The sequence below is a fragment of the Acipenser ruthenus genome, chromosome 1, assembly GCF_902713425.1.
Source record: "Acipenser ruthenus chromosome 1, fAciRut3.2 maternal haplotype, whole genome shotgun sequence".
NCBI lineage: Eukaryota > Metazoa > Chordata > Actinopteri > Acipenseriformes > Acipenseridae > Acipenser > Acipenser ruthenus.
This window is the reverse complement of record NC_081189.1, coordinates 106,509,311-106,522,470: the sequence shown is the minus strand read 5'-3', so window position 1 is coordinate 106,522,470 and position 13,160 is coordinate 106,509,311. Positions and strand designations below refer to the sequence as shown.

General features: G+C 38.8%; 1 protein-coding gene across 5 annotated transcripts in view; it reads left to right on the top strand.

The window, feature by feature from the left end:
* The window catches only part of LOC117420682 (huntingtin-like), an 86,714-nt gene extending 79,978 nt beyond the window's left edge, over positions 1-6,736 (top strand). For all 5 annotated transcript variants that reach the window (XM_059033505.1, XM_059033504.1, XM_059033501.1 and 2 more), the window contains 2 exons: positions 165-325; positions 3,351-6,736. In XM_059033505.1, coding sequence (XP_058889488.1) covers positions 165-325; positions 3,351-3,564 — 375 coding nt within the window. In that variant the 3' untranslated portion in view covers positions 3,565-6,736. The remainder of the gene's footprint in view (positions 1-164; positions 326-3,350) is intronic.
* Positions 6,737-13,160: the final 6,424 nt, after the last annotated feature.

Below are 13,160 nucleotides of genomic sequence, written 5' to 3'. Positions count from 1 at the left end.
TGGTATACAGTATAGTTTTTGTAGAAAATAGCTCTGTGTATCTCTACTAATAGCCATACAGCCACATGTTAGTTATTTTAAGCTTGTTTGTTAATTATGAAATTAATATTCAAAGTCAGGTTGTTTTCCTAAAGATCCCTTGTTTTTGCTGTCCTTCCCGGTAGGTATTCCAGACCTTGCATGCTACAGGACAATCTTCCATGGTCCGAGATTGGGTCATGCTTTCTCTCTCCAACTTCACTCAGAGGACACCCGTCTCCATGGCGATGTGGAGTCTTTCCTGTTTCTTTGTCAGCGCTTCAACAAGCCAGTGGATTTCAGCACTGTATCCTTGATAATTCACTATACTATACATTAATTGCTGTCTTAAGATGGTTTTGGAATATTTATTTCACTTTAAACAACAACAAAAGGAAAGGTTAGCACAAAAAGACAACATGCTTCTGAATGGTAAAAATCTTCAGCATTTCAGTATGTGTTAAAACAACATTGCCTTGCCATGTTTCAAGCAAAAACTACGGGTAAATCTGTGGAAAACTCAACTATAAACTGTCTAAATGTAATACTGAACAACAGGATTGAATATTGTTGGAGGTTAATGGAGGGGGGAGGGATATTTCAAAGCTGCACGTAGTGCCAGTGATGCTGTCGCGCCTGCACCTGAGGGCATAAAAAGACTTCTGACACTAACATAGTCATTTTCAGCTTCGGCTGGGGCGTGGTCTAGAGTGGCAGAGGGCGTAGGGCATGTGTAACCCCCATTGTGCACAAATGTACCTACCCTGTGCTACAGGCACCGAACCGCTACCAAACAGCATTGCTTGTCATGTAAGTCTTTAACAAGCTGAGGCCATACGTTGTTTGCTATTTGCATTATGTCTGGGGTTTATCCCTGTGACACATGCAAAACCAGCCTGCCTGTCTAGTACCAAGCAGGCCTTGTTGACAGTCCAGTTACTGTCTTTAACAAGCTGAGGCAGCAACTGTACATTCTTACTGTACATTGCTTGCTGTTTGTATCAAACCTCTTTGTGTTTGTTTCTCCAAGGCGCCCTGCATCTCTAGGAGCTGGCGTTCCCGTCGGAGGACGTGGAATAAGATAGCACATCCCCTGCGGTTAAGCTGTTCCTGTACGGCGGAGCTTATGCCATTGATCAAAAAGGGCCACTGCGGTCTTGCAGGTGCCCAGGTCTACAGAGGGTCTGCCCTGTTGCATTACTGGTTGTGGGCAGCAACAGTATTGTACACTACTGTACCAACCCAGTGCTACCGGTACGAAACTGACCCCGTGCCATTGTGGTACAGTTCTGGTTCTGACCTGCTACCGACTCGGGTTTTACAGTCCCCAATCTGGTACCAAGCAGGCCTTGTTGACAGTCCAGTGCTTATGGTACATTGCTTGTTATTTACATAATGACTGGGTTTTATCCCTGTGACATATGCAAGGCCAGCCTGTCTGTGGACAAGCAGATGCTCTTCCTGCCTGAGGCAGCAGCATGCAAAGGAGGCACTGGTACATGCATTTCTGCGGGTTTTGTGTGCATTCTGCAAGCGTACGTTGGAGAAACGTTTCTCCTGCCGCTCTACAGAGCGGCCTTGTTGACAGTCCTGTTACTGCCTTTAGCAGCTGAGGCAGCAACTGTACATTCTTGCTGTACATTGCATATGCCTGTGTTTTTATCCCTGTGCCTGTGGCCAGACCGCCTCCCGGCACAGAGGCAAGATCCTCAGGCCAAGCCAAAAGGTGAACAGCAGCCCTAGGGGTTTGCAGCCACAGGTCCAAGGCCCCTTCTCAGGGAGCCATCTGGAGTACTGGCGTCGGTGAACCACAGGGCAATTTTTAAAAGGAGCTTGGCAGCTTCGGCCACTTATAAAGGACATTGGCCCTCATTGGAGGCTTAACGTGGTGCTTGAAGCACTTATGAAGTCTCCATTTGAGCCCTTGCATTCAGCTGAAATATTTATCTTTTGAAAGTGGTTTTCTTGCTTGCAATCACATCCACTAAGCGTGTGGGCGAGATGCAAGCATTTTCAATTGCAAAAGCCTGCTTAATTTTTCAGAAGCCAGGACAAAGGTTACGCTTCGTACCAATCCTGCTTTTTTCCCGAACACTATCTCGGCATTCCATGTCAACCAGTCTGGATTTGGAGGCTTCTTCCACCTCCTTGCAGTCTGACGAGGAGCTGTAGCTCCATACGCTGTGCCCAGTGCGGGCCTTGGCGTGCTATGTTGACAGGATAAAAAAGTTGGAGGTAGTCTGCACGATGTGTTGTCTGTTCTGGAACTTGCCCCCTCCAGAAAAGCTCACTGCTCATTCCTTACAGGGGTACGGCAATGTTGTGGGTTTTATTCCAGGGTACATCTGTCAATGACATTTGCAATGCAGTGGTGTGGGCTACTACCCAAAGCTTACTAGGTTCTATCGACTGAATGTCGTGGGTCCACAAAACCTTGGTTTTGGAGCAAGAGTGTTAAGGGTGGCCTCAAGCTCGACCCTTGCACCATAAACACAGAGGTGAGTTCTCCCTCAAGTTTTTAGCCCTCGCTACTTGTACTTGGGTTCCTCAAGGTAACGTGTAATGTGGCCGTTGGCTTAGCCTTGTAGCATTCCATTTGGTCTGCAATATTGCCTTGCGACAGCTTTGGTATTCATACCCATGAGGTAATGGTTACATTTCATACTTGATAGGGAACATTAGCTTATTATTATAACCCTGGTTCCCTGAAATAAAAATGTAACTTAACCTTCAAGGTCGCTGCATTCATTATTGCAGCAAGTCTTGAAGTAAAAATGATGATGATATCAGTGTCAGCAGTCTTTTTATGCCCTCGGGGGCGGGCGCGACTGTGTCACTGGCACTCTGTGCAGCTTTGAAATGTCTATTCAGGTTAGATGGTATCAAAGGATTAATACCCATGAGATAATGGTTACATTTATATTTCAGGGAACCAGGGTTATCATAATAACCCAACGTTCTCTTTCATGCTTTCATATCTTGGCAGCAGAACAATCAGAAATGTATATTCAGTAGTCAAACATTTATTCACACTGTTGAAGGCACTAGCAGAAATGTTTGTCTATTTGACTTTGACAAATTTCCAAAACAATTGCTACGTTGCTTATGTTATTGTTGAGTGTAATTCAAAGGGCATCACAAGAACTGTTTGTTATAGAATGGCTATGTTAAAGCAGAATAAACCAGGAATCCGTTTCTAACTATTTTTAATGTGCAAAATACTCGATATGAGATATGTGCACATACACTGGTGTGTTTGTATGTCAAGTGAATGACCATTTTTTTTTATTATCCATTTATAATTTTTACATTTCCTTAATCCACCACCTTAGCCTTCCTCATGTTATCAGCCGAATGGGGAAATCCGAGCTTGTGGATGTCAGCCTGTTCTGTGTGGTGGGCATGGACTTCTACAAACACCAGATTGATGAGGAGCTGGATCGTCGGGCCTTCCAGTCTGTGTTTGAAGTGGTAGCCTCCCCTGGCAGCCCCTACCACCGCCTGCTCACCTGCCTGCAAACCGTCCCCCAGGTGACTGCCTTCTGAACACTGCCACGTGGAAAGGAATGTCAAAGACTGCTCATGTGAGAGAGACGTTAGAAGTACTTTGCAGCAAGACTCCACTCCACCCCCACCCCCCAAAAGGATTGCCTTTAGTACCATGAAAATATCGGTCTTGGAATATAGCATTGTGCTTGTACTTCTCCCTCCCCCCCCAAGCCATAACCTGCATGGCAAAACAAAAACAAAAAATCAGCACTATACTGTAAATATGGATTTAGTAGATCTTCCGGCACTTTGAATGAAAATACCTTGAAGGTATTTTAGAGCAGAAATAGGACTGATTATCTATGATTTAAAAACAATAATAAATAATAAAAAAAGACTTGGTGTACTACAGTACTTCTATTTTTAGGCAGCTTTTTGTTACAGAGGATGGAACTGACCTTAATTTGTGTTAAGAGAAGGGGCTGTACTGTGTAATATTGTTAAATGATGGATTTGTAGTTTAATATATCTCGCATCAGCAGTGAATAAGATACAGCAGGAAGATTGATTTAACATTCTTTTCAAAGTAAAAAGTTATATATAGCCATAGAAAATCTGTATTTATTTTTTTTAATACAGGCTGGGATTATCTTATGATTTCACTGCAAAATGAAGAAGCGCATTTCCCACTGTTAGCATGTTATAATTATCTCGTCCTGAACCTGCAGTGATGTCATGTACGTGTTTGTATGTAAAATTTAACACACATACTTGTTTAGTTTTTTCTCTTTCTCTCAGGATGTAAGATGTGATAATATTGAATAGAATTGTCTTTTAACTGAATAAGTTCTATATCATGTAAAGTATGTACAATTGTAAAACCTGTGGTGTAGTAGATGTGTGTAAAACAAAGAAAAAAAACTGTACAAGGCCACTTTTTTATGTCTTTCCATCTCCTGTGTTTGCACGTGAAGAGAGAGTGGAGTTGATGATGTGTATTTGGCGTGTTCATGGGTGTGAAAAGTCATCCTGTTAATTCATTCCAGATAAAACTGTTATTTAGCTATTGCCTAATTTAGTACAGCTTGTATTATAACTTGAACAAATGGGGCATATCTTAATCTCATACAGAAATGAGTGAAGGGTGGTTTTAATCAGTGGGCGGGTTACTTTCCTGGGTAAGGTTAAAGAAAAGGCGATTAGAGAAATAAGCATGCTACAGCTATTGCACCAGCTGTTACATTTTAACTGGTTTTTTGGTTTGTTTGTTTGTTAGCTTTTTTTTTTTTTTTAATTTGCAAGCTGAATTATTGCTTCAGTGGCAGTTATATAGAGGCCACAAAATCCAAAGGGAACATTTAACCATTGTAAATTATAAGAGCTATGACACAGTTATTATATTCTTTATGTCCTTTCTCAGAATAGTGACTAATTTTTCCATGTAAGAAGTCTTGCATATCTCACTCACAATAAAAGCACTAAACTCATTTCATAGCAGTGCTCCAAAGCTTTAAATATCTTCATATTTTCTGATGGCAAAAATACACATTCATCTACATTGCAGTGTTTCAGTATAGCAATAACATCAGCAGTAGGGTTTATGCCATTCATCTATAAAGAACTCTATGTGAACAGACATGCTTTTTAGTTTACGCTTTGTTGGAAATAAACACTACAGATTTGATGGCTGTTGAAGACAAATTCAATAACTAGTTCATACTTTCTCTTTCTTAATCCTAAGGACCAGTGCTCTGTTTTACAGTTAACCTTGAAGTCATTAGATCATTTATGTTATGTTAGAAAATGTTTACCTATTTAAAAAATAATCCAAAATCGGTATGGGGCCTGGTTTTGAAGTGACCGTGGACCGTGTACGGAACTTGACATTATCTGATGCATTTTGGAAAGTTTCCATCATTCGAGTGCTACCTGAATTTAAGTAAGCTGGGATAATAAGTTCAGTTGCAAATCATGATAAATATGCAATTAAGGGAAATGCCTTTATTCATACCTGGATGATTGTATAATCTTCATTCGTGTGGATACAGCTACCTTGAGTACATCATGAGAAAACAACTTTTTGTAGTCTTTATACATTTTAGGACCAAACTAGTTATTTATTGTATTCAATATTTCATTCTTAAAGCTGAAGTAAAAATTACAGTTTACCATTGTAAATCTTACCTTTTGAGAAATGTTATCATCTATTTTTTAATGAACTGATTACCCGAGAACAATTAATAGCATTGAAATGGAGACTTTGATATTTTATATAATACATGTTAAAAACCTCACAGGATCCGAGTAGAGTTGTAACTATCCGATGGTTGATGCATTCTTAGCTAACAGAATCTTCTTAAAACTTCCGTGCCCTAAAAAAGCCATAGAACCACATTTAAAAATGCTTTCATACACATACAAATGTCTTCTTTATAACCATGTTAAAGTGTAACAGAACAAGCTGTGGTGTTTAAAAGAAAACACATTACTTACTTGCATTACTCGCCGCATTCTGTGCTGTACGTATTCCTGCAATGACGGTTTGAACTATAATGCGATTTGCAAGTTATCTTGCAGAGGATATAAAGCTTAAATGTTTTACTGATTCCAATCAATAATTCCCTTAAACCTTCTGGTTCATAAGTACTGCATTGGCTACAAGATGTCTTCCTGGTCTTGTATTTGTGCTTAATTGGCATAGTTGGGAACAGAAATATTATATTTCTTCTTCACTTAAATCTAGGTACCTACTCAAGCAGTAAGCTGAGACAAAGTGCCTAAATGTGTCGCCTGTCATCCTATCAGCATTTCTCTGTATGTCATTGTTCATTGCAATAAGTAGTTTGGTTGTTGCTCAGTCCTAATTTTTTTCTGTACAAAGGTATGATGGGCACACTGGAGCCTTTTTGGAATGTGTCCCCTGGTTTTGTTTTCAAAAAACAGATACATGTATAATTTGGATGTGTTATCTTTAACTACTAAGTGATTGAATGATATCACTTTAAAGAATATAACTTTTTAAAGATGTAACTATTTTAGTTTTTTGTGTTTATCATCATATAAGCAATTTAAACCTGAATTATGACACTCCTTTATTCGTGTGTATAAGCTGATTTTTATGTGTTCCTTTGCTTTATTGGTGTACATTTTAACTTGTAACAGTGCAATTTTAAAAGTTTTCAGGAGGTAAATTATACTTTAAAAAAAAGAAATAAAAATGTATGCTTTATATATTTTGTTCCGGTTTTCAAGCTCCCGGATACATTTATTGTTTAATTAGATTTCTCTTTCAAAAGTCATCACACCTGTTAAAAAGCTGTAAGAAAAATGTCTCATTGAAAACCCAGAACTAGTTTATCGGTAAAGCAAGCTTTTTTTTTTTTTTTTGAGACAGACAGCAGAACAATCCTACATCTAGTATACTTTCATACTTCAGTGTTAAACATTACTGATTGGTAAAACGTTTATCCATTAACCTTCATTCATTTTTGACTGTCTAATAAAATGTCATAATCTGCAAAGTCATCTACCGCACCAGGATTTGCACAGTGAATGATTAGAATGCTTAAAGTGCTTGTGAAGAAACTAGCATGCTCTATTGGAATCAGACGAGCCCTGATTTGGGGGATACTGGAGGGATCAGAAATCGGTGAGTCTTAAGGTATCTAGATTAAAGAAATACTGAATTGCCACATTTTATGATTCAGTGTATTGGCTGGTTTCCTAAATCTGGAAAGTGTGTAGGATGTCTAAAGGGTTGTGTAACGTGACAGAAAGAGAAAGGATTTACATGTGTGGGTTGATGAGAGCAGGAGGCTTAGCAACAATGAGGTGATAATGGAGGGTGTGAATTAACATAACAAAGCAAAATAAAATAGAGGCTATCCGATCATTGTATTATTATTATTTATTATTTATTTCTTAGCAGACGCCCTTATCCAGGACGACTTACAATTGTTACAAGATATCACATTATTTTTACATACAGTATTTTACATACAGTTACCCATTTATACAGTTGGGTTTTTACTGGAGCAATCTAGGTAAAGCACCTTGCTCAAGGGTACAGCAGCAGTGTCCCCCACCTGGGATTGAACCCATGACCCTCCGGTCAAGAGTCCAGAGCCCTAACCGCTACTCCAATGGGGCAGCAGTGTGTAGGAGGGAATGCTGTTTTAAACCATGAGTGATAAGAACATAACAAATGAGAGATGGCAAATATAACACAAGACATCTTTTAGAAACTTATCTAAATGATGACTAGTTTCTTATTACTGAATATATAAGGAGTTATAATCCACTGACAGAATTAACACATTGCTGAGCTTCAAAATACATTTTCAAACTGACCAAAATCAGTAACAAATTTTGCAACCTTTCAACCCAAATATCTGTGTAAAAAAATTAATTTTTCATATACACACATATATATATATATATATATATATATATATATATACAGACGTGCTCAAATTTGTTGGTACCCTTACAGCTCATTGAAATAATGCTTCATTCCTCCTGAAATGAAGCATTATACTTGATGAAAGCTATTTTATCAAGTATACTTGCATGCCTTTGGTATGTCATAGAATAAAGCAAAGAAGCTGTGAAAAGAGATGAATTATTGCTTATTCTACAAAGATATTCTATAATGGCCTGGACACGTTTGTTGGTACCCCTTAGAAAAGATAACTAATAATTGGATTATAGTGATATTTCAAACTAATTAGTTTCTTTAATTAGTATCACACATGTCTCCAATCTTGTAATCAGTCATTCAGCCTATTTAAATGGAGAAAAGTAGTCACTGTGCTGTTTGGTATCATTGTGTGCACCACACTGAACATGGACCAGAGAAAGCAAAGGAGAGAGTTGTCTGAGGAGATCAGAAAGAAAATAATAGACAAGCATGGTAAAGGTAAAGGCTACAAGACCATCTCCAAGCAGCTTGATGTTCCTGTGACAACAGTTGCAAATATTATTAAGAAGTTTAAGGTCCATGGAACTGTAGCCAACCTCCCTGGGTGCGGCCGCAAGAGGAAAATCAACCCCAGAGTGAACAGAAGGATAGTGCGAATGGTAGAAAAAGAACCAAGGATAACTGCCAAAGAGATATAAGCTGAACTCCAAGGTGAAGGTACGTCAGTTTCTGATCGCACCATCCGTCGCTTTTTGAGCGAAAGTGGGCTCCATGGAAGAAGACCCAGGAGGACTCCACTTTTGACAGAAAAACATAAAAAAGCCAGACTGGAATTTGCTAAAATGCATATTGACAAGCCACAATCCTTCTGGGAGAATGACCTTTGGACAGATTAGTCAAAACTGGAGCTTTTTGGCAAGTCACATCAGCTCTATAGAAAAAATTAAGCTTTCAAAGAAAAGAACACCATACCTACAGTGAGACATGGAGGAGGCTCGGTTATGTTTTGGGGCTGCTTTGCTGCGCCTGGCACAGGGTGCCTTGAATCTGTGCAGGGCACAATGAAATCTCAAGACAATCAAGGCATTCTGGAGCGAAACGTACTGCCCAGTGTCAGAAAGCTCTGTCTCAGTCGCAGGTCATGGGTCCTCCAACAGGATAATGACCCAAAACACACAGCTAAAAGCACCCAAGAATGGATAAGAACAGAACATTGGACTATTCTGAAGTGGCCTTCTATGAGTCCTGATCTGAATCCTATCGAACATCTATGGAAAGAGCTGAAACTTGCAGTCTGGAGAAGGCACCCATCAACTGAGACAGCTGGAGCAGTTTGCTCAGGAAGAGTGGGCCAAACTACCTGTTAACAGGTGCAGAAGTCTCATTGAGAGCTACAGAAAACGTTTGATTGCAGTGATTGCCTCTAAAGGTTGTGCAACAAAATATTAGGTTAGCGGTCCCATCATTTTTGTCCATGCCATTTTCATTTGTTTTATTATTTACAATATTATGTAATGGAAGTAATCATTAGGGCATCAAAATGGGTAGTAGGAGGAGAGCGCTTGGCTTGCCATTGTTCATTGCAATAAGTAGTTTGGTTGTTGCTCAGTCCTAATTTTTTTCTGTACAAAGGTATGATGGGCACACTGGAGCCTTTTTGGAATGTGTCCCCTGGTTTTGTTTTCAAAAAACAGATACATGTATAATTTGGATGTGTTATCTTTAACTACTAAGTGATTGAATGATATCACTTTAAAGAATATAACTTTTTAAAGATGTAACTATTTTAGTTTTTTGTGTTTATCATCATATAAGCAATTTAAACCTGAATTATGACACTCCTTTATTCGTGTGTATAAGCTGATTTCTATGTGTTCCTTTGCTTTATTGGTGTACATTTTAACTTGTAACAGTGCAATTTTAAAAGTTTTCAGGAGGTAAATTATACTTTAAAAAAAAGAAATAAAAATGTATGCTTTATATATTTTGTTCCGGTTTTCAAGCTCCCGGATACATTTATTGTTTAATTAGATTTCTCTTTCAAAAGTCATCACACCTGTTAAAAAGCTGTAAGAAAAATGTCTCATTGAAAACCCAGAACTAGTTTATCGGTAAAGCAAGCTTTTTTTTTTTTTTTTTTGAGACAGACAGCAGAACAATCCTACATCTAGTATACTTTCATACTTCAGTGTTAAACATTACTGATTGGTAAAACGTTTATCCATTAACCTTCATTCATTTTTGACTGTCTAATAAAATGTCATAATCTGCAAAGTCATCTACCGCACCAGGATTTGCACAGTGAATGATTAGAATGCTTAAAGTGCTTGTGAAGAAACTAGCATGCTCTATTGGAATCAGACGAGCCCTGATTTGGGGGATACTGGAGGGATCAGAAATCGGTGAGTCTTAAGGTATCTAGATTAAAGAAATACTGAATTGCCACATTTTATGATTCAGTGTATTGGCTGGTTTCCTAAATCTGGAAAGTGTGTAGGATGTCTAAAGGGTTGTGTAAGGTGACAGAAAGAGAAAGGATTTACATGTGTGGGTTGATGAGAGCAGGAGGCTTAGCAACAATGAGGTGATAATGGAGGGTGTGAATTAACATAACAAAGCAAAATAAAATAGAGGCTATCTGATCATTGTATTATTATTATTTATTATTTATTTCTTAGCAGACGCCCTTATCTAGGACGACTTACAATTGTTACAAGATATCACATTATTTTTACATACAGTATTTTACATACAGTTACCCATTTATACAGTTGAGTTTTTACTGGAGCAATCTAGGTAAAGCACCTTGCTCAAGGGTACAGCAGCAGTGTCCCCCACCTGGGATTGAACCCACGACCCTCCGGTCAAGAGTCCAGAGCCCTAACCACTACTCCACACTGCTGCCCCATTGTAGGAGGGAATGCTGTTTTAAACCATGAGTGATAAGAACATAACAAATGAGAGATGGCAAATATAACACAAAAGACATCTTTTAGAAACTTATCTAAATGATGACTAGTTTCTTATTACTGAATATAATAGGAGTTATAATCCACTGACATAGAATTAACACATTGCTGAGCTTCAAAATACATTTTCAAACTGACCAAAATCAGTAACAAATTTTGCAACCTTTCAACCCAAATATCTGTGTAAAAAATTAATTTTTCATATATATATATACAGTACTGTGCAAAAGTTTTAGGCAGGTGTGAAAAAATGCTGTAAAGTAAGAATGCTTTCAAAAATAGATATGTTAATAGATTATATTTATCAATTAACTAAATGCAAAGTGAGTGAACAGAAGAAAAATCTAAATCAAATCCATATTTGGTGTGACCAACCTTTGCCTTCAAAACAGCATCAATTCTTCTAGGTACACTTGCACAAAGTCAGGGATTTTGTAGGCATATAGTCAGGTGTATGATTAAACAATTATACCAAACAGGTGCTAATGATCATCAATACAATATGTAGGTTGAAACACAATCATTAACTGAAACAGAAACAGCTGTGTAGGAGGAATAAAACTGGGCGAGGAACAGCCAAACTCGGTTAACAAGGTGAGGTTGCTGAAGACAGTTTACTGTCAAAAGTCATACACCATGGCAAGACTGAGCACAGCAACAAGACACAAGGTAGTTATACTGCATCAGCAAGGTCTCTCCCAGGCAGAAATTTCAAGGCAGACAGGGGTTTCCAGATGTGCTGTCCAAGCTCTTTTGAAGAAGCACAAAGAAACGGGCAACGTTGAGGACCGTAGACGCAGTGGTCGGCCAAGGAAACTTACTGCAGCAGATGAAAGACACATCATGCTTACTTCCCTTTGCAATCAGAAGATGTCCAGCAGTGCCATCAGCTCAGAATTGGCAGAAAACAGTGGGACCCTGGTACACCCATCTACTGTCCGGAGAAGTCTGGGCAGAAGTGGCAGTCATGGAAGACTTGCGGCCAAAAAGCCATACCTCCGACGTGGAAACAAGGCCAAGCGACTCAACTATGCACGAAAACACAGGAACTGGGGTGCAGAAAAATGGCAGCAGGTGCTCTGGACTGATGAGTCAAAATTTGAAATATTTGGCTGTAGCAGAAGGCAGTTTGTTCGCCGAAAGGCTGGAGAGCGGTACACGAATGAGTGTCTGCAGGCAACAGTGAAGCATGGTGGAGGTTCCTTGCAAGTTTGGGGCTGCATTTCTGCAAATGGAGTTGGGGATTTGGTCAGAATTAATGGTCTCCTCAATGCTGAGAAGTACAGGCAGATACTTATCCATCATGCAATACCATCAGGGAGGCATCTGATTGGCCCCAAATTTATTCTGCAGCATGACAACGACCTCAAACATACAGCGAAAGTCATTAAGAACTATCTTCAGCGTAAAGAAGAACAAGGAGTCCTGGAAGTGATGGTATGGCCCCCACAGAGCCCTGATCTCAACATCATCGAGTCTGTCTGGGATTACATGAAGAGAGAGAAGCAACTGAGGCTGCCTAAATCCACAGAAGAACTGTGGTTAGTTGTCCAAGATGTTTGGGCCAACCTACCTGCCAAGTTCCTTCAAAAACTGTGTGCAAGTGTACCTAGAAGAATTGATGCTGTTTTGAAGGCAAAGGGTGGTCACACCAAATATTGATTTGATGTAGATTTTTCTTCTGTTCACTCACTTTGCATTTCGTTAATTGATAAATATAAACTATTCACATGCCTATTTTTGAAAGCATTCTTACTTTACATCATTTTTTCACACCTGCCTAAAACTTTTGCACAGTACTGTGTGTATATATATATATATATATATATATATATATATATATATATATATAAATATATATATATATATATATATATATATATATATATATATATATATATATAAACTTGAAGCGCCTGTATCGGGTAACATAACAATAACAGGGGTAGGGGAGGGGGTGATATTCACAGCACCAAAACAAGAATGAATATATGGTGTTACATGCAGCAGTTTTATTTAGCAGATAAAACTTTACTTTAGAGCTGCAGTCTCTTATTATTTTTTTTCTCCCCATTCAAATATTTAAAATATTTTGTTTTGGAAGGATTTCAATAAATTCCCATGGCAGATGCAGGTTGTCAAGGAAACCAATTCTCTCTCTATCTTTCTCCTCTCTCTCTCTCTCTCTCTCTCTCTCTCCCTCTCTCCCCCCTCCCCCCAGTTAAGAGCTTTAATCTTGATTTCCTGTCAAGTCTGGCCTACTT